Source organism: Thermobia domestica, chromosome 18, assembly GCF_964235325.1.
Source record: "Thermobia domestica chromosome 18, izTheDome1.hap1.1, whole genome shotgun sequence".
In the NCBI taxonomy this organism is placed as follows: domain Eukaryota; kingdom Metazoa; phylum Arthropoda; class Insecta; order Zygentoma; family Lepismatidae; genus Thermobia; species Thermobia domestica.
The window spans coordinates 3593539-3614645 of record NC_137471.1 but is presented as its reverse complement, the minus strand read 5'-3'; the positions used below and the strand labels follow the sequence as shown (position 1 = coordinate 3614645).

The following is a 21107-nucleotide window of genomic DNA, read 5'->3' as shown; positions in this document are numbered from 1 at the left end:
ATTGATTTTGAGAGCCAGAATGCACACAAATGAAAGAAAAGAAATCCTAAAACACAGTAAAGCATGTTTATATTGTCAACCACTGGTTCTATTGAAACGTGAATAATTTTAAAGAAAAAAAAGCCAATTTCGAAACAAAACATCCATGAAGTGAAATAAAATTTCGATCCTACGATTAAGTACCAAGGCTACGGGAGATGGTGATAATATTGAATGAAACGGTGGAAAGAAGAAAATGGGCGGAAACGGGAGAACCTCGAGAAAATTTATGCACACGGTGTTTGTCCACCAAAAAGAAATTTTATCAAACGATGGTAATACAGATATATGTAATAAGTAGTAAATAGTAACTACTGTATAATGCCGTAACCATTGCCTACATTATCTATCTTCTATATTCACATAATAAAAATGAAGGTGACTATGTTTGTTACTTAAGAACTCTTGAATCACATGACCGATTTCGATCAAATTTTCAACATAGAGAGGTTCGGGCCTGGAAAGGTTTTTATTATTTCACTTTGACGGTGCAACTTAAAAGAGAGGAGGAGGAAGATATTTTAAAGTGTTCGAAAATGACCGATATTAGTGTCGAATTAATAGTTTTCGGGGTTGCTGAGATGAAAAGTGACACTTCCGATGCCGTTTAAATCCAAATTCAGAACCGCAACTTATATATATATGACTGAAAATGATCGGTATTAGTGTCGAAGCCATAGTTTTCGGGGTCACTGAAACGAACAGTGTCACTTTTGATGCCGTTTAAATCTACGCTCAGCCCTTTATGTCCAAAATAAAAGCTGTTCGTTATTTTATATTTTATAAACAAGGGACGGTCACTAATAGAGTGCTCACATCAGGTGGAGGTCCATGGTTTGATGCCATGCCATGTGAGTTTACGTTGGATAACACCGTATCTCTGGACTTTTCTCATGATTCTCCCGTTTCCTCCCAGTTTTCATTCCATCAATTCTTTCATAATCATTCTCGTTTACTAGTCAACCGCCTCCTTTAACCAATAGCGAATAACCATGGGACACAAAACTAGAAAAAACAATAAAAGATGTTCTGGAAGAGAGACCAACTCAGTTGAGTATTCCGTTCTGCTTTCTAACATATCAACATACATTCAAATTAGCTTTAACTTTATTTAACATTTTTATTCGGCATAATTCCAAAGTACACATGTGGACAACTTACAACTGAACTTACGAAACGCATGTCTTACATAGAATAGTGCAAGATACAAATCAATCCAAGTTTTACAAGTGGTTAAAAGTAAGTCTTATTGCATTGGATTTGAAACAACTTTAGCCAGAAATTCAAACCGGATATGATCTATCCAATACAGTATACTTGTATCTTTGCAATCCACTGTTCTTTTTCACGCTATGAGACCTGGATCTACAGTAACCATATCCAACGTGGTGCCTTCGAAATCAAATTTAACTGACATATTTATATTTCAAAGCAAAGTCAAATGCTTTCTGAGTCATTCCTAACATCAAATAATTTTATTTGTTTTTTTATATCCCTTCAAAAAGAACTCGCTAAGCAACAAGCTTTTGTGTGGCAAAGCAAAAATAATCTGGAAACGTAAACTCCTGCTGAATCAAATACTGATTTCTGTGTATTTGATTCAAATGTAAATTTCCTCTTAAGTGTAATATGGTGTTTTTTTTTCTTTTTCTTTAAGATTTTGCTTCTTGCATAGCAAGCTGCTGAAAAAAAAAAATGCGTAGTAATTTATGTCTTGTGTCGCATTTTCGGCAACAAGGAAAATAATAATAATAATAATAATAATAATAATAATAATAATAATAATAATAATAATAATAATAATAATAATGGTAGTAGTAGTAGTAAGCATTTTACTGTTTTACTGGTGTGAAATAAACATCTTTTTATACAGGGTGCTTCAAAACAACACCGACAACGTTTGGGAGGTGAATCCTAACACCAAAATAAGACAAAAAGTATAGACCAACCTGGGTGCACAAATGCTTCCTTTCAAAGTTATAGGCTGCCGAAAACGTACAAAAATGAACTTTAAAGGTCCATAGCTCCAAAACTATAGAACCTACCGTAGTCGGGTCAAGACTTTACTAAGGAACGAATATGTGTTCTACCAAAAAAAAAAATGCTTCCGAATCCTAAGGTACTTCCGCAACTATTTTTATAGAGGTAGTTAGTGAGTACTTTAGATTATATGCCCGTAACCAAACTGCCTCTACAAAAATTGTTGCGTGAGTACCTTAGGACTCTGAATTTTTGGATAGAGCACATATTAGTTCCTTAGTAAAATCTTGACCCGACTACGGTAGGTCCACAGTTTTGGAGCTATGGACGTTCAAATTTCATTTTTTCATGTTTTCGGGAGCCTGTAACTCCGAAAGGAAGTATTTGTGCACCCAGGTTGGTCTATACTTTTCGTCTTATTTTTGGTGTCAGGAATCACATCCCAACGTTGTCGGTGTTGTTTTGAAACACCTTGTATATTACAAATAAGTATGATCATGTAAAGCGGAGTAGAGAAAAAGTAATAATATTTATATTTAAAGAAATATGTATCAACTTTATCAGTTTATAGATCATTTAAAAAGGTACCTGGGGTTGAATATGCCATACAACATATGGAGCTTTTATTATATGCTAAATCTTTTTTCTTAATTCAGCATCCGGAATACCATCTAGTAACGAGAAATTGGAATACGCAATCTGTTTTGAGGAGGGACTTATTATCACATATACAGGGTGGACAATTTATCTTTATCATCCGCTATAACGGAGAAACCAAAAGAGGAAGAAAAGCGAAACTTATTACGAAGCAACTGTAAGGAGGGGGACATCTCTGCATGTATTAATCAGAAACACTCAACAGTGTTGCCAACCCATTATAAAGTTTTTTTTTTTCAAATGGCACTACGTCAGATCATTACATATTTCAAATCAACACGTTAAACGAACACTTAAAATACCACTTTTATTATTCAGTGTTGCAAACTAAGGATGTTATAGTATCACAAATATCCAAAGTTTGGAAGCCTCTAAAACACAACACAACGCAGACGGACAGGTAATACAAATCGAAAGCACCTTAGGTTCGAAAAAATGAAATGAAATCTTTGAGTTTTACGTCCCACGGTTATGCCGGTGAGGCTAAAGGAGACGGTGATGATGATTAATGAATGAAATGGTGAAATGAAGAAAGTGGGAGGAAACACGAGAACCCCGAGAAAACCCACGCACACGGTGTTTGGCCACCACAAGGTTCACTTGGCGGGAGCAGTGTTTGAACCTGGGACTCCAAGCACCAGTGGTGAACGCTCTACCACTGAGTCCGCGCCCCTTCCCCCTCCACACACACATACATTAGGTTCAGATACCATGGTCATGGTATTACTTGTTTTGAATTAATTGAAACGAAGTTTCAAGGGCTTGAAAATTTGTTTTTTAAATGATTCTTTTCGGGAAAAAAGCTTAAATTCAGGAATTTCCGAAATCCAGAATTTTCCGAATTAATTTTTTTCGATTTTCTTTCCGGATTCCGAAAAGTAAAAATTCCGGATTTGGCCATCCCTAATATAAATTATAAGTACGATGCTTCACACGTAGTTATAAGATGAATTGCAATAAAGAAAGGACAAAGACTTATTCTTTATCATTTAAAGTTTAATCAATTATTATCTGCTAATCTACAAATATGATCTAGGTTATTGCCACAACCACTGTAGAGAGTTCAATGTTTCCATACTATTAGACTGCAAAACTGATCCAACAAACATATTTCAAGTAAACTGTAACCAATGTTTCTTCTTCAGGCCACATCCCTTAGTAAGTAATACAAAGAAAACACTCCTAGGATTATATTTCTGGGCTTTCGGCATCTATGGCCATGTTAGCCCGTCACTAGGATTAGGATTCTGGGCTTTCGGCCTCTATGACCATGTTAGCCCGTCACTAGGATTACTATTAGGAATTAGATTTCTGGGCTTTCGGCATCTATGGCCATGGTAGCCCGTCACTAGGATTAGAATTAGGAATTAATTTCTGGGCTTTCGGCATCTATGGCCATGGTAGCCCGTCACGTTTGAGGGATGACGTCTCTCGGCGATCACACTATCCGATGAAAGGGAAGAAAGGAAGCGGCCTGGGGCTTATATGTTAGACACCATCCCGGCATTTGCCTGGTACGAATGAGGAAAACCAAGAAAACCTCGCTCAGGATAGTCGGCCTGCAAAAGCTTTTACACTTTTTCGACCGAGTGTCCCCACCGGGAATCGAACCCAGGACCGCTCGCACCAAAGACGAGATAATTAGCGACCATGTTATGCAGGGCCACAAAAGAACATTTATCTATAACTTTCTAACGATTAAATTCAACGGGTAACTGTGTTAAAGTTTATATTTAAGAAAAAATGAAATGAAATTTTTGAGTTTAACGTCCCACGGTTATGCCGGTTAGGCTAAAGGAGACGGTGATGATGAGAGATGAATGAAATGGTGGAATGAAGAAAGTGGGAGGAAACGGGAGAACCCCGAGAAAACCCACGCACACGGTGTTTGTCCACCACAAAGTTCACTTGGCGGGAGCAGGGTTATATTTAAGAATTTTCAATATTTCCAATAAAGATTGTTCCCCTTTTGGAATAGACCATGAAGACCTAAATGTTGTCTGCGGAAGGTTCCTCGCTTAGGTCGGCTGCACATTGGCCAGAGGACAGGGCAACTGAGCCGAGGAACAATACTGTAAGCAATGCAACGAAGCCTCGTACCGCATATTCACAACAACACGTGGTAGACAAAGGTATCTCCAACATTGTGATTGAAGGATATGGTAAAGGAACTCAGGTTTCTCTCTCCACATCCTCTCCTGCTTTCCTCTGCCTCGCCTTGGCTGTCCTGCCTCTGGTCACCGTGCGGCTGGCCTTAACTTCAGAAATCAAAATGACGTCAGAACCACACTTTTTATGCCAGTAACATCAGAATCAACATTCCAGCCTCGTTACTTGCCACGTACCCATTTTAAACTGAATAACCTAAACAGAGTCGTATTGGAAGGAAGGTAGAACGAAAAAAAAAAAAAAACTCCAGTCCGCATTATTAAGTATTCTGCCTTTTGGCAGGTCCTGGAACTGTTTTTTTTCTTCTTTATATTAATTTCGAGTCTGGAAATTTTTTTTTTTTAAGTTTCTCGATTTTCAGCTTCCTCTTTCAACTCCAAATATTTGCTTTTATTTTTCAAATCATCGATCACTCGTGTTCTTCTTATTCCTCGCTTTCCTTCCATCTCTCCTTCTACGGCGGTATGAAGATGACAATTTCTTCGCAAGATGTGTCCAATCCAATTGGCCTTTCTACAAAGGATGCTGGCTAGAAGCGTCCCCTTCTCTCCTATCCGTTTTAAAACATCTTTGTTTGTTACTCTCTCTGTCCATTTTATCTTCTCCATTTTCCTCCAAGACCACATTTCGAAGCTCTCTAAATACGAACCACAAAGTCCAATACTCCATATATAACACTTGACCGATTTCTTCCTTAGTCCAATATTAAAGCTGTTAGTTAAGAGTGACCTTTTCTTGTTGAATGCTTCTTTGGCTATGCTAATTCTCGACCTGATCTCTTCGGTGCAGTACGCGTCTCTCGTCAAAATACGTCCCAGATATTTTAAATGCTCGACCTCTTCACGTACTCTTTGCTATACCCTGACCCAGGGGATCTAATCTAGATTTACTGTCTGGACAGGAAAACGTCCTATCGATTATGCTACGGTCCTTACTCTCAAAATTTCTCGATTTTTCTTAATTAAATTCCAATTATGTACCAAAACAGTGTTCCAGTGCAGTCCTTAACATCTTAACTTTGTGCTCCCGGACAAAATCTTCTGGAAGAAAGCTAGGTTATAACAGGAATTGAAACACATATACACACACACTTTATGTTTGTGTCATATAAAGCGAAACTAGCGAGATTTCGTGTAAGATTCTATCCAACTATTTCTTATCGAAATCGGAAAGATGAGAATAACGGGTACTGCAATGTATTTTGTAACAACACATTTCATATTTTTTCACCTATAAGCATGAAATAAAACACCGCAGCACGCGTTATACCGGCGGTCTCTAACATTTGCGACTTCCCGCCGAAGCACTCTGGTTCACTGCAGCCAAGGCTTATCTTTTGCTTGCTTTGGGTCCTCCTTAAAGTCGAGGCATATCTGAATTTTCTGTTGAAACCACGTCTGAAAATTATACCCTGTAGGAAATCCCCCTGCACACTCATTGCACATTGATGAAATGTGGAATTTTGGATGCGTTTCTCTACGGTTTCTCGAATTCGAAATAGTGCGTGTTAGAATTTAGCTCTTCCACGATTTTGGACAGTCCTAGCTTTAAAACTATATATATATAGAACAGGTTTTACTGTACGAGTAAATAAAAAAATATTGTCACATATTTAAATTCTCAACGATATTAGTCCTCCCCGCTGGTCTCATTGCTAGAGCTCTTGGCTTCGATTCTCTGTTGGAGAATCATGATGGCTGTTCGGACTTCACCTTAGGGTACGAACATGCCGAAGACACCTCGCGATCGAGGTCGAGGTTTAAGTCGCGGTCGCATCCTCGATACTGGCACAAACCCATGGATTCAAATGAGTAAGCACATGCCGAAGATGTACGCTACATCGTGATCTAGGGGTCGACCGCGAGAGTGAATTAGTGGTCGCGATGATAAAGAACCAAGTTTGATTTTACATCGATGTTCAGCGGAAGCATCCCTGTGGCTCGTGTTCTCATTGGTTCTCTCCGAAGCGTAGCGCGGAATAGTCTTCATTTGTTTAGAATTTCGTCTGCAGAGGATTGTGTGTGCCATGCTCGAGAAGTTGAGCTGCACTATTAAATTTGATTATGAAAGACATATTAATAGAACTAGTGAGGAATGTTCCAGCAATATGGGATAAGAAAAACAAACATTATAATAGGCACGTTTTAAATAGAGATGGAAGAAAATAGCAACTGAAATGGGAATGTCAGATAAGTTATTCATATTTATATGAAATTAAACTGCAGCTTATTATTATATGAGGCAGTGGCGGTTACACAGAGGGGGCTTTCGGGCTAAATTCCGTAAATTGTGGAATTTCTAAAGAAAAAAGAAGCTACTGTTAATCATATCTATGCTTGAAAACTCCAGCCCCCCCCAAAAAAAACCGAGATTAATAAAAAAAAAGGTTCCTTCTAAATTCGTTACTGATATGTAAAGACAGGCACATATCCATAAAGAGGAAACGTCGAATAATGGAATTGCAAGTTAAGGAAAGTTTCATGGGTAGAAATGTAAATGTTATCCCTACCAAGCTAGGTACTATTTCTTGTATACAGTACATCTTTCTGAAGCTGTATGATGCTTTCTTTCCTTAGCTTGTAGTATTAAAATTTAATATATTACCGAACTGACTTTTTCTCAAGAGTTGTCACTTTAGAAAGGGAAATTTAGCTCCTATAATTTGTACATGATAAAACTATTATCACCCGCGATAAGACTGTGTTTTTCTTGAGGCTACTGGAAAAGTTCAATGTGCGCGCAAAGTAAGTACGGTTTCTTTTGTGGACACTGATAACTTCACACGTACTTTTAGCTCTGCTCTTATCAAGAATAAATAAAGTATTTCCAAACATTATTTCAACTTTCAAAAACGCGTTGTGCGTACGTACATTAACAATGAAAAATGATTTACGTAAATGGTAATCTTCACATTAATCTCTATAAACCTGATTATTTTTTTAAAAAATTAAAAAAAGAAAAAACTCGAAGCATTTTATAAATGTCACTATTTATCAGAATTAAATGAATCAGAAAATTTAGGAAAAAAAGGCGTTAAATACTAGTAAAAGATTTTATTACTATTAGCTCATTTGAGGAATTTTGGGCTTAAAGGTAGAAGGTGAGTACATGTGTTTGAATACATTAGAACAGGCTTTCTCAACCTGTGGTACGCGCACAACTGGTGGTAAGCGAACTGCTTCCGATGGTACATACCGCTTATGGTAGTATCAATTAATGTGCTTTGGTCGTACGCTTGTGCAAAAGGTTGAGAACCCCTGCATTAGAATGACGAACTGGAAACAAATACACGAAAGTTAACTCAACCAAAACATTGTTGAATTTTCTTAGCAATGAATGTTAAAAATAAAAATTTGAAAACTTCAAATGAATTGAATAGAAATTGGAATAAAGTGATGCAAGATGCGGTTAAACTAATTATTATTATTATTATTATTATTATCTCTCTATTGTAGCATGCAGAAATCAAAACCGTGAGCTACACTAGACGGTGAGTCAAAAGTCTTGGGACATTCTTTTATTTTAAAATTTAAATATATATATATATATATATATATAACCTGTTAATAGAAAAGGGTACTAGAGGAAGGGGGTTAACTTATAGGGAACATGGTGACAATGGCTGCCACATAGAATGCAAGTTTAAAATTTCAAATTGGAATGGGGGAATGTCGCATATTACGTAACATTAGCATCAACGTAGCAGAAATTCAGAAGCGTGATTGTTTCTGTTATAATTTGTATGATTTTCACGTTATGAACACTGAAAGTTTGGAAATTACCTATTCATGCGCGCCACAATACATGTTCTACATGCTGGCTATCCCGCCTAATGCACAACCATAGTTACCGTATCCAGTCAGACTGCACACGCAGAAGAATGTACCTGAAATGTGATCACACGCGAGCTGAATGCGTTCCTGTTGGTGTCTTATATCGTGGAGTTTCTCAGCATAGACTATCTCCTTCAGACGGTTTCACAGATAGAAATCAAGGGGTGTGAGGTGAGGGGATCTGGGCGGCCATTCCAGAGAATCACGGCGACCACTCAACTACCCTGTGAATTGTGCATAAAGTCAAATGACGCACACCAACCATATTGAGGAGGGACTCATCATGTTGAAAATAAGAAGGAAAATTGACGTCTAGGTTTAGAAAGAAAAAAAAAAACATGTTTCTGAAGGAACGTCAGGTATTCATGCGTCGTTATGAAAAGTGGATCAATCATGCGAGTGTTCAATATGTCAACATCACACCACTGCCACTGAAGCGCTATAGTACAAGGCGAATTAAAAGTCTCTGAACATCATTTAATACTGACATAATACTTCCGTTGAAAGTTAGAAGTAGGAAAGTACAATCATTTTGAAATTAGGTTATGTTGATGGATCCTTCAATGGAAGCTCTGATGTCGTGCAACTGTTCATCTCCAGGGCCATCATACTGAATATGATCGGTGGTGCAGAAGGGATTTTAATTCACTACCATAACCTTATATATAAATGAAGATTATGAATTTACAGCTTTACGTGAGATCCAAACCACGTGAGCTAGGGAATCGGCACCAAATAGCCACGAAGGAGCTTTGACACCTTTTCTGTTCCACACTTCCCTAAGGTATCTCTGGTTTATTAGAAATTAGGCACTGTTTATACTTCGATTTACGAAAATTGAAAATAGAGTTGGACTTTATTGGTTTCTGCCTTGGAAAATACCTCATCTGCTTCGTTAATACACAAAGAAAATTGTTTTTGTATACTGAAGTTTAATTTTCCTTTGCAGCAACGCGAGACTATATGTGACTTAGACCTACGTTTAAGGTGGAATCCGAACCACACATTAAATATTACTACTAGGAGGGAGATTATCACAGGCATTTTAATTAAAATTTACAAGTAAAATATGTTAATGTACAAAGGGAGAGTAATGTTTAAGGAACTTATGTATGAAGTTGGAGAACATGAAAAATCATCTGTGAACATAAAATTATCATTCAGAATTGTGGTTCATTGTTGTGCAATTGCGATGCAAAACGAGCTTGTACTGACCGCTTAGCATATGTAGGTACGAGGTTTTCTTCAGAATAATAGTTTTAATGGCATATATAAAGTAAATCCTGACTGACTAATCAACGCCTAGATCAAACTGCAATTTGAAATTTGGACAGTGATAGGATTTGTGATGCAAGATACCACTAAGGATGGATATTTGGAAATTCGACGGTTAACTGAGGGAAATGAGGGTTGCTATTAACATTCTACGAGGCTTATATCACGGAATCTCTTGTGGCTAGAGGCATGAAATTGGGTATTTGGATATTCCATTTAAAATACTTAAACACAATTTTAGCGTTTTAAAAAAAAAATACTTTATTTAGAAGGGAAAAAAAAGAGGGTAAGGGTAGTTCACTAAGGTTTCCATACGAGGCATTCGAATTTCGCGCAAGACCGACTTCAGACGAATTCCATATGAAATACGTAGAAAGTAAGTATACAAATATATTACACAGTAGGTACGGTCAGGGCCAAGAAAATAAAACTAGAAGGCATTAGACGATATTCAGTAAAAGAGTTGTGAATTTTGAACAATTACTTCTGGCGCAATCTGTACTTGCTCCAAGTGATGTATCGGCATGCGCCAACAAAAGGAAGAGTACACAAGGCATGTGGATACTATTTGCACGAAGCGAGATTTACTGTTACATAAATTTGTCCTCTTATTTCTAATCTGTACAAGGGTAACTTTTTATTTCTTTGTATATATGTGTATCGACATCGAAACGCAAATAAAAATGCCTTACTAACCTTAGACGTGGTAGGGAGACCTCCTAAAAACTGATACAACGACAAGCTGCCATAGCTTCTTCTGGGGTAGTTCATAGTTAACGGAAGCCCCTCAAGGCTTGACGATTTCTTCCTCGTGGCCATTTCTCGTCAACGTTAATTACCGATTGATCATAGAGAAACATCAACTACACATCGAATTCTTACACCATTTCTTGGTAGCAATATTACAAATACTTCACTAGCACACACAACTATTTTTCAAACACAAATTTCACCAACGAAAATTTACGTTCTCATTTTGGTCGACATAAATTTAAAACGCGATCTTCGTCTCCCATGATCGTCCAACTTACTCAGCAGATACATGATAAGAGAACTGGTTGAGTGACGCTCTCAACTATTATATTATCAATTTTATAAGTATTTCTCTTTCCACACACACATATATATCTACACTTGACTTGACCATAGTACGGCTAGGGTCACGTGATCTTATGAAGAAATACAGTATAGTAATATAGTGCGTGCAGAACGGAAAGATAATATTTTTCTGGCGTTTGATTAATACACAATGAAAAGCAGTAGGCTATGTGGAAAAAGAAGAATATCTGTGATTGTGTCGTAACTCATCAAAACTGAGTTAGAGCCAACACGGTGGCCCAGTGGTACAGCCCTGACCTCTCCTGCAATTGTCTTTGGTTAATTCCATGCACAGGCACGTAGCCAGGATTTCGTAATAGGGGGGGTCCGAGACATGAAATACTGTGGTTATCACACCAGAGTTCGATGATTCAAACTATTTTACTGGTAACATTATATTGGTTCGTTTAGTCAGGATTTCGTGATGGGGGGGGGGGTTGATATCAAGTATTGTGGTTATCACACCAGGGGCTTGATCAATTTAAACTATTTTAGTAGCAACATATATTGGTATGTTAAAACTTTAAAATTAGGACATGTTAGCAAGGGCGCCGATTTCTCTGTAAATTTGGGGGAGGTCCATTCAGATGTAGAAGGCATATATGAGGATTTTAAGACAAATTGCATCCAAATTATGCCAATATATTGTATATTCATAAATATAACAAGGAGGCCCACATGACCTTTGGGGGGCCGGGCTCCTTCGGCCCCCAGGATCGGCGCCCATGCATGTTAGTAAGTATTTTAGTAACAAACTATGAAGAAATCTCGAATAAAAGAATATTTTAAAAAATATTTTTAAAAATTTTACAATATCTACGTTCCTTCTTCTGTTCATCCAAATGTAACAATTTTCCTTTCATTATGACCTCAACTATTAAAAAAAAAAAAAAAAAAAAAGTACTATCCAAAATGTCTTGTAAAATATTTATAATATCTGCGTTCCTTTCTCTGTTGAATCAAATGTTAACAGGACTTGCTTTCCACATAACTTTTTTTTTTTTTTCGTCAAGTACTGTCTGTTCCAAATGACAAGTTAAAGGAGCAGTAGAAAATTGTTTTCGAAATAACATGTTTGATACTACAGGGAAGCGATGATAAAAAAAACTATTTTTATTTTTAGCTTTATTTTTATCTTTATATTTTATCTTTATTTTTAACGCTGATTCTTCCTATTTCTTGTTTCTTTTTGTTTCATCCCTCCTTATTTTTTTTATTTCTGGTCCCGAAGGGGGGTCCGGACCCCCCGGACCCACCCCTTGGCTACGTGCCTGCCATGCCATGGAATTTTGTAATAACATCGGGTCCGTAGGTTTTCTCGAAATTCTCCCGTTTCCTCCCCCATTTTCAGTCCAGAAACTCTCATAATCAATTATTTTCATTAATAATCCATCTCCTTTAACCTAAAGAGTACAACTGTGGGACGTTAACTTTTATTTCCCAATGACAACCTACACAGGATGTCTGAAATACAAATTGATACACTTCTACCGAACGATACACAGAAACGCTCTCCTTAATAGAAAAGTGACCTGACCAAAATATACTGACCTATGATGTTGAAAATTGTCCTACAGCTAAGACAGTTTTGTACAGGGTGGCGCCGAGCCGACTGACACATTTCAAACTTGAACATTGCACAGGAGTAATAACTAATATTGGTTGGGGAATTGGGAACCGAAAGCGGAAACTATGTTAGTCGCAATGGAGCACTGGAGAACAGAACACAGAGTTCGTATGTTTTTTTTAAGAACATTTCCCTCAAAATTTTTCCTTTTCTTATCAAATTTTCCCTAGTTTGTTGAGTGTACAATTCTTATAACAGAAGTTACATGATAAGATTAATTATATTACTATATTAAAAGAAGTGCCAACCATGTTTGTTTTGTTCACTTGCTTTATGGTTCTATTTTTTAAAAACTTTTTCATTCACGATTTTTTTAAACAAAAGGATACACACAAATGCACCCAGCCAACAATGAGTGTAATATGCTACCTTGAACAGACACACACACACGCTATTGTATTGGTTTATGTCTGAAGAACCAAGACAAATTTACGCATTTATATCAATCAGTCAGCACGAGAATTTCTCTGGATTTTTCACGATTTATCAAAAAAAAAAAATCTCCTTTTTCCCTTTCTGTTAAATTTGCCTACGAAATTTCCCTCAAACTACGAACACTGACAAAACAACGTAATACCTCAGTTCGTACAGGGTGGCGCGGAATTAACTGACACATTTCAAAGTTGAACAGGCGAGATAGCTTGGAGTGGGTTACGGGGGAGAGATTGGAAGAGAATATGATACAATTTTATAGGAATATCATAACACTTACTATGGACATCGTTATAGTGTTGAACAATGTGTTTTCTGTGTTCGTACTTATTACGAAACGAAGGCAGTCATTAAAGTGCAGTGACTGTTCAAACATTTCATTGTTACCTGACATTACGCTAAAGGTCTGTCGTAACTGTTGCAGTGTTCTTATGAAATGGCATCCTGTGCACTTTCCATCCTCCAGCAACAAATCAATCCAAGCTATCACGCCTGTGCAATATTCAACTTTGAAATTTGTCAATCGGGTCCCCGCCACCCTTTATAAAAATATCGCAGGTGAAGTACACATCCTCTCCCCCCCCCCTTAACGGGTGCAAATGTCTCATTCGTGCGTTCATTAACTGCAGCAGTGTAAATATTTCAATTGCGCTTTTTGAGAAGCTGGTGATTTTAAGTTGTGTCACTTACACGTGTTTGATGGATGCAACCGAAGTAACGTAACCTATCAACCAGTCGTTCTTTCAGAAAAAGTGTTCCAGGGAGGCACACGTAGTATTCCGGGGGGGACTGCCGGTACTATTTTATTTATTATTATGTTATAGACGTATTATTTTGGTCTCGTCCGGGGGGGGCACTCTCAGAGTTCCGAGAGGGGCAGTGACCCCCAAAAACATGTCTGAAAGAAACACTGCTGCCAACCTGTTACTGTTATAATAAACGCTGGAAGAACCCTCCACACTTTATCTGACAAACAATAGAGCACGTGATCCACACATCCACTAACGATCTCATACAGGAACCAATCGCAATAAGCAACGTTTAGTTATGTCTTGTTCTTTCAATGCATGCACTATGATCATGGAATATAACCGGAAACGGAGCTCGCTTTAATATTCGGTGGAGTGTTGAGCGGGATACGCCAACTTCTTGAGATATCTATTTATTTGTGCAGAACACAACAGACAAAGCCCAATTATTGTGTCGGTGTATTACAAAATAAACTTACAATAATTTTCTTGAACATATTACAGATATCAATTTCTTTGTGTTCGATACATAATTTGTTATAAGAAGAGCATATTCTTCAGATTCGTGACTTCAATAATACATTGGCCCTTGCTTTTTTGCAATAGAACAGGCCAGAGTTTTCAACACGAGTTTTAAGTGTCGGGATATGAAAATTTACTGTCGATATCAGGTTCATATAGTTAAACTCGTTTTGTATTATTTTACGGAGAAAAATCAGATCGCATTTTGCCTTTCTTCAAGTGTAGGGACACAGAAGTTGTCTATTATAGAATATGAGATAGTTTTCGTAAGATGGATAGATTCCAGTACTCTTGTATACTAAGTGTTTGATAACTTTGGATTAGACTTTCTCCAGTTGATGTCGGTATTGTTGTTGCGATGAGTTCCAGATCACAGCAGATCATTCCAGTTTTAAAAGGACATAAGAGTAATATATTTTTTTCATTCCCATTTAGACCCCTTAAAAACTAAAAACATTCACTTCTGGCAATTTTCCTGTTAGTCCCAGAAGGTTTCAATCATGTCAAGTAACATCATTCTAATCCTACCGGAAGTGCCTAAACATTTTGGGGTGTAGAAGACATCCTATATAAATAAAATGGGAAAGATTTTACAGTTTCCCATAAAACCACTTTAAATTTGGAAATATTTATTTTTACTGATTTAACGAAAGCTAACGAAAACGTGCATGTATATTGAATTTCAAGTTTTTATTCTAATTCCAAGTACCTAAAACATGAGATTACAGGTTCAAAAGAAGACCCATTTAAATAACATGGGGAAATTCTTCGCTCCCCTTTAGACCCTTAAAAATTAAAAATATTCACTTTTGGAAATTTTGCTGTCGGTTAGTCCTTGAAAGTTAAATCATGCCAAATTTCAACTTTCCACGTCAACCCCTTTAATTTATGTCAGTTCATGTAGTTTTATATATATAGTTAGGAAGGATATAATCGATAGTGTCATTCAGCCGGTTCGCTTGAACAGGTTGTTAAAATTTTCAGGTATACTCGGAATCGGTTGGAAAATTGTCTTTCACTTCTAAGTCCGGACTTACAAGAAAATAATAATTCTTTAGTAGCCTACTATTTTTGAGAATCAGTATACAAAATGTCAATACAAACATGCTGCATGACTTATTCCTTTACTATTATTAATACTTAGTCAACCCTAGCCCTATTAATCACAGAACCTGTTATTAAATACTAAATACCTGTTAAAACGATTTGAACGACACCCTAGGCATGTTCAATTATAACTTTAATATATTTATGAAGCTTCTATCAGAACATCTACATTTACAGTGAATTATTGAATCATTTATTTCTAATAATACTTAAAGAGCTGAATATATATATATATATCTTATATATAAAAGAGAACGTACAAATCCTTTGTTCCCTCATCACGCTAATACGGCTGAACCAATTTCTTTCATTTTTGGGGGGTTATTAGGATTTGGACCCTAGATGGTTTTTATCATATCACTTTAATTTTTAATTACCAGTGTCTTGAGATAATTGACCATTCAAGTGTCCATAACGTACAAATCCTTTGTTAGTTCATCATAGGTAAAAATAAACGTATTTATATGCAACCCGCATGACCGTGTCACTCGGCGGGTTAACATAAATGACAGGCGATATAATGTTAACATTTACTGCAATTCATATCACTTGAAAGCGAAAAAGTAAAAATTATCTAAGTAACAAAGTTTATTGCGTTCCGGGGTGACCGCAGCGAAGCGGGGCGGGTTAACATAAATGACAGGCGATATAATGTTAACATTTACTGCAATCTTCTATGGTTTTTATCATATCACTTGAAAGCGAAAAAGTAAAAATTATCTAAGTAACAAAGTTTATTGCGTTCCGGGGTGACCGCAGCGAAGCGGGGTGAACGCTGCTAGTATATATATATATATATATATATATATATATATATATATATATATATATATATATATATATATATATATATATATATATATATATGGGATGTTTAGTGAAGTCCGTAACATAAATTTAAAACGTGATTCCTTATATATCAGATGAAAGAGAAAGTTCTAATACATACTAGGTCAGGAAACGCCTTTTCCCAGACTGAAAAAACTGCCGAAGAAACACGTTCTAAAACGCCCTGGATTGAAAATTATAGAACCTCTCGCAAGCGGTACAAGGAATTACACAGTAACGAATATGTTGATGTAACGAAGTATATAAATTAAGTTGAGGTAGGGGATATACCTTTAAGGTTAGTTTAAAGGGACAAGTTTCGCCGATAGATGTCACTACAGACTTCAAAATTTTACAGCAGGAATTTTCTTCATTGTTGAAACAGTATATATTTTAAAGATTTGGATATTCAGTTTCAACAATTAAGCCATTTCAACAATGAAGAAAATACTAAATAAAAAATCGGCATGAATTGTTGCTTTCGATAGATTATGAAGTTTCTTCTCTAAAAATTTGAAGTCGGTAGCTTGAACTTTGTAAGATGAATCGTGAATTTTCGTGAAAGATAAAAATACATGAGGGAGATACGAAGACTGTAGTGACACCTATCAGCAAAACTTGCCCAATTAAACCAACCTTAAATGAAATGAAATTTGTAAGTTTTACATCCCACGATTATGCCGGTTAGGCTAAAGGAGACGGTGATGAAGAGATGAGTGAAATGATGGAATGAAGAAAGTGGGAGGAAACGGGAGAACCCCGAGAAAACCCACGAGCACGGTGTTTGTCAACCACAAAGTCCACACGGCGCGAGCTGGAATCGAACCAGAGACCCCAAGCTCCGGAGGTGAACGCTCTACCACTGAGCTACCGCGCCAACCTTTAAAGTAACTTTAAGTTCTACTTGAGTACTTCTTGCGTGGATGAAAAAGGAAATATTGATATTTAGATAGAACACACAATTGCTGTGTAGGTAGTTGAACGCTTGCAAGAGGTCCGATACTTTTAAAGAAAAGGTGTTCTGAAACGTAATTTTTCGCATTTTCGGCTTTTATAACTAAAAGGAGGCGTTTTTCGACCGGTGTCTTGTTAGAACTTTTATCTTTGATATAAAGAATCACTTTCTAAATTTATGGCACAGAGTTCATCAACATTTTAACATAAAAGACCAAGAATTCTCGGGGTGCTTAATTTTTTCAAAATATAAGATCCCGAGTAATTTATGTTTACCTATACTGTTTTAAAATCATGATTATACTACTTTTCCTGTTTCTGTATGTTTCCGCCAGCTAGTACTGTTGAAGTTAATTACGTATATTGACGGTAATGTCACTAATCTCTATTCAACATTCCAGTTTGTTTTCGTCTGCAGCGGTGATTATGATAAATTCTGGCCCCTTAGTTTTCTCCTTGTTTCTTGACGTTATTTTTCTTGTGTTTTATGTTTATTTGGATTATTCAAATGCACTTTGTAGCGTATTTTTACAAGTTCCATAGGTAGTATTGGTTCCATTGCGAGCACGAGTATACTCGGGATCTTACGGGCTTTTTAGATCCATATATCTCATTGTTGAGTTTCAACAATTAACATTATCATCACCATTTGTAATGTTCTTAAGTGATTGTTGCAACTGGGTAATGAAACATATATTAAAATCATAACATATTTCTGTATAAAATACGTATGTTAAGAGGTTAACACTCTGTATAACGTAAATTGCATATTACAAAATCGAAACTCATAATTCATAGTAGCTGTACCCACTTCTAATTCCTCTTAATGAAGCGAGATTTTGTGTAAAATTCCTATATATATATATATATATATATATATATATATATATATATATATAGGATTATTATAAATGATTGAAGCGACTTCATAAATTCACTGTAGCTCTAGTAATTGAGATATTGTAACTAAACTCGACAATAACGTAGAAAACCTCAAAAAGTTTTGTTTGTTGCAAGTGTAATTCAGATTTCTCCCACGAGAGCGCAGCAGTGAGGCAAGACGGCGACAGGCGCCGCGAAAGCATTTCATGTCATGGCCTCGACGCTCTCCTGACCTAACCCCATGCGTAGACCTTTTTTTTTTTTGTATGGGGTTAAGTGAAAGATTTAGTGTTCACACCTCCTCTACCAGCAAACCTGCCAAAACTGCGAGCCCGCATCAACAATACTTTTGAACTAATTGATAGGGACATGCTGCATGGAGTGTGGGAAGAACTTGATTTTCGGCTTGATGTATGTGGAATCACTAAGGAGGCACATATCGATCATTTGTAATTGTTAAAAACTTTTTGAGTTTTTCTGTGTATGTGAAAAAATTATCGCAATATATATACAGTATTATATATATATATATATATATATATATATATATATATATATATAATCCGTTTCTTAAGTTAAAAATGCACAATTTCCTATCAAGCAAGAACTTTCAACATACAATTACGAAATAAAAAAACAACATAACCAACCCAAAATTACGCAAACCTCCAGTAATTTAATATCCTTTAAAATACAAGTTGTCTTAGCTCTATAGCTACTATTGACGTTTTCCATGTGTTATTATCCTCAAGAATAGGATTTTTTTCTCCCCAGGAGCCGTCTGGGGACAGATCTGGCCTGTATCATGGATGGTTAAGCTTCATAAAGATAGATTTCATGACAAGACTCCCGCTCTTCGTACGACGACAAAACGAAGATGCTTTAAGTCAATATGTTTGCAAATCTTCATGTATATTCCTCTTTCTGTGATATATTTGTCAAATATTGATATTTGTCTCAAATTTCAACAATATTCCAAAACATGTCTTGACTTCCGTTAACATAAATAGATAATTTTAACTACATAAATTATTGAATGTCATTCTCCCATATATTTAACAGAAAAAAGCCACATTTCAGAACCTGCTTCTTTTGTCTGTATAAATAACAGGAAAAAAATACTACAGAATCAAGACAGCAACTGCAATGTTAGCTGCAACTACTAACTGAGGGTCTAGAGTAATAAATTTTAAAAAAATATTGAGATTTACACTACCGTACCTACGTAGTACACAGCACCTTCGTATGTGATTAGAAGAGAAATCTTACCTTAAGTAACAAAGAACTTCTCTTGCGAGAGGAAATTCGAAAACATTGTGTAGACCACCGATACTTGAGAACAGGTATTCATGAAGTCCTACCTTCTGTAAAGAAATAAAAAAAAAATCCGTTAATTAAATGCATGCATATTTGTTTTCACAATATCACAAAGCTTTATAAATGTTTATAGAGTGCATAAGTTCGTAGCGTTTTGTAAATCTTTATTAAACATATCTTTATTAACGTACGTTTATAGTAGTATTAGGGTAAACTAAGAGGAGCAGCGCTTTGCAATGTATAGGAGTCATACCTATTGTTTTTGCACACGAGTTGGTTTCCTATGGTGTAACGTACTTCATATTAATATTGCTACTAACACGTAATAATATAAACAGGAATTTGAACGTATTTTTCGTAAAACAAGGACAAAAGTAAAAGTTCAAAACTATGTCATCGTAAAAACAGCACCGATTATTGTGTTGCTTGTAAAGGGTACTATTACGACGATACTGGTAAAACTATTGATTGGTTGCAATGTGTAGCTTGTAAGGGTTGGTATCACGAAACTTGTAATGACACATTGCTCCTTACTGGACATTGCTCTTCTTGTTCCTACCAATTGTACTTGTTTCAACATATCTCAGTTCATTGGTCTCATACTATAAATAATGATAACCTGGAGGTAACCATAACCTATGCAACACCGTCAATTCATTTTGCGCGACATTTTTGAGTATTTTTATATTACAGTAGAGCGTCGATTATCCGAACGTCGGTCAACCGAACGACCGCTTAACCGAACTGTGTACTCGCTCGCACCTGTTACTCTCCCACCCTACCGTCCATCATCCCCCTCACTCCCAAACCATGTTTCCCACAGTAGTCACCGCACTGAGCCACCGCTGGCGGAACATTGCTTCTAATGGGGCCTTCATAAGGCGCTGCTGACCGGCCAAGCCGCCAGTCGCTGTGTTTCAATAATCAGCACACTTCTGTCGGTTTGGCACTGGCTGTAGAAGTAGCGGCAGTATCAAAGCTGTTCACAGCAACAGCTGCGCCAGCTTCGAGTTGAGGCGTGCCGCTCCGCGCATGGCAAATAAACATGTACAGTTCGATTATCCGAACAAACCAGTTTTCCGAACACCTATGTCCCCCAATTACTTCGGATAATCGACGCTCTACTGTATATATATTTTTTAAGTTAATTGCATTACGTATTATCAGTGAACTGAACACTAACTACCTAAAAATGTAATTATGTATTTTTTCGTCAAATATTAAATGTGAAATACTTGAAATACTAAGAATTATGGAGTTATTGCATCTACTTACCCTACAAATTAATTAACACAATCACAAGTTGTATTCTTACAAATAATACTTAACTCAGTCAATGAGTAATAGATGTGTTTGCATTGTCAATCACCATTGCTACCGCTGTGGGAGAAAGATTGATACTACGCTTACAGAACTGCTGGGGTTTTGAGCTAAAGAATAAGTCAATGAGCTAAATTTCATGGGAAATTCATCACCAAACACTTCTGAATGTGGTAGGAGACTCAGTGAAAAGGGTAGAAATATGTAGGTGCAAGATCAGGGGAATAAGAAGGCTGTGGAATAGTTCCCAAGTCCTCCAATAACATTTTTGGTCATTTTTTTTTCGAATGTGAGGGTGCACTATCGCGTAGTAACGCT

General features: G+C 36.6%; 1 protein-coding gene across 1 annotated transcript in view; it reads right to left on the bottom strand.

Moving 5' to 3' along the window:
* Arms (Ankyrin repeat-rich membrane spanning) overlaps positions 1–21107 on the bottom strand; it is a gene marked incomplete in the record, with an annotated part of 380241 nt that overhangs the window by 302737 nt on the left and 56397 nt on the right. Inside the window, 1 exon segment of the mRNA XM_081746181.1 lies at positions 19422–19516. Coding sequence (XP_081602307.1) covers positions 19422–19516 — 95 coding nt within the window.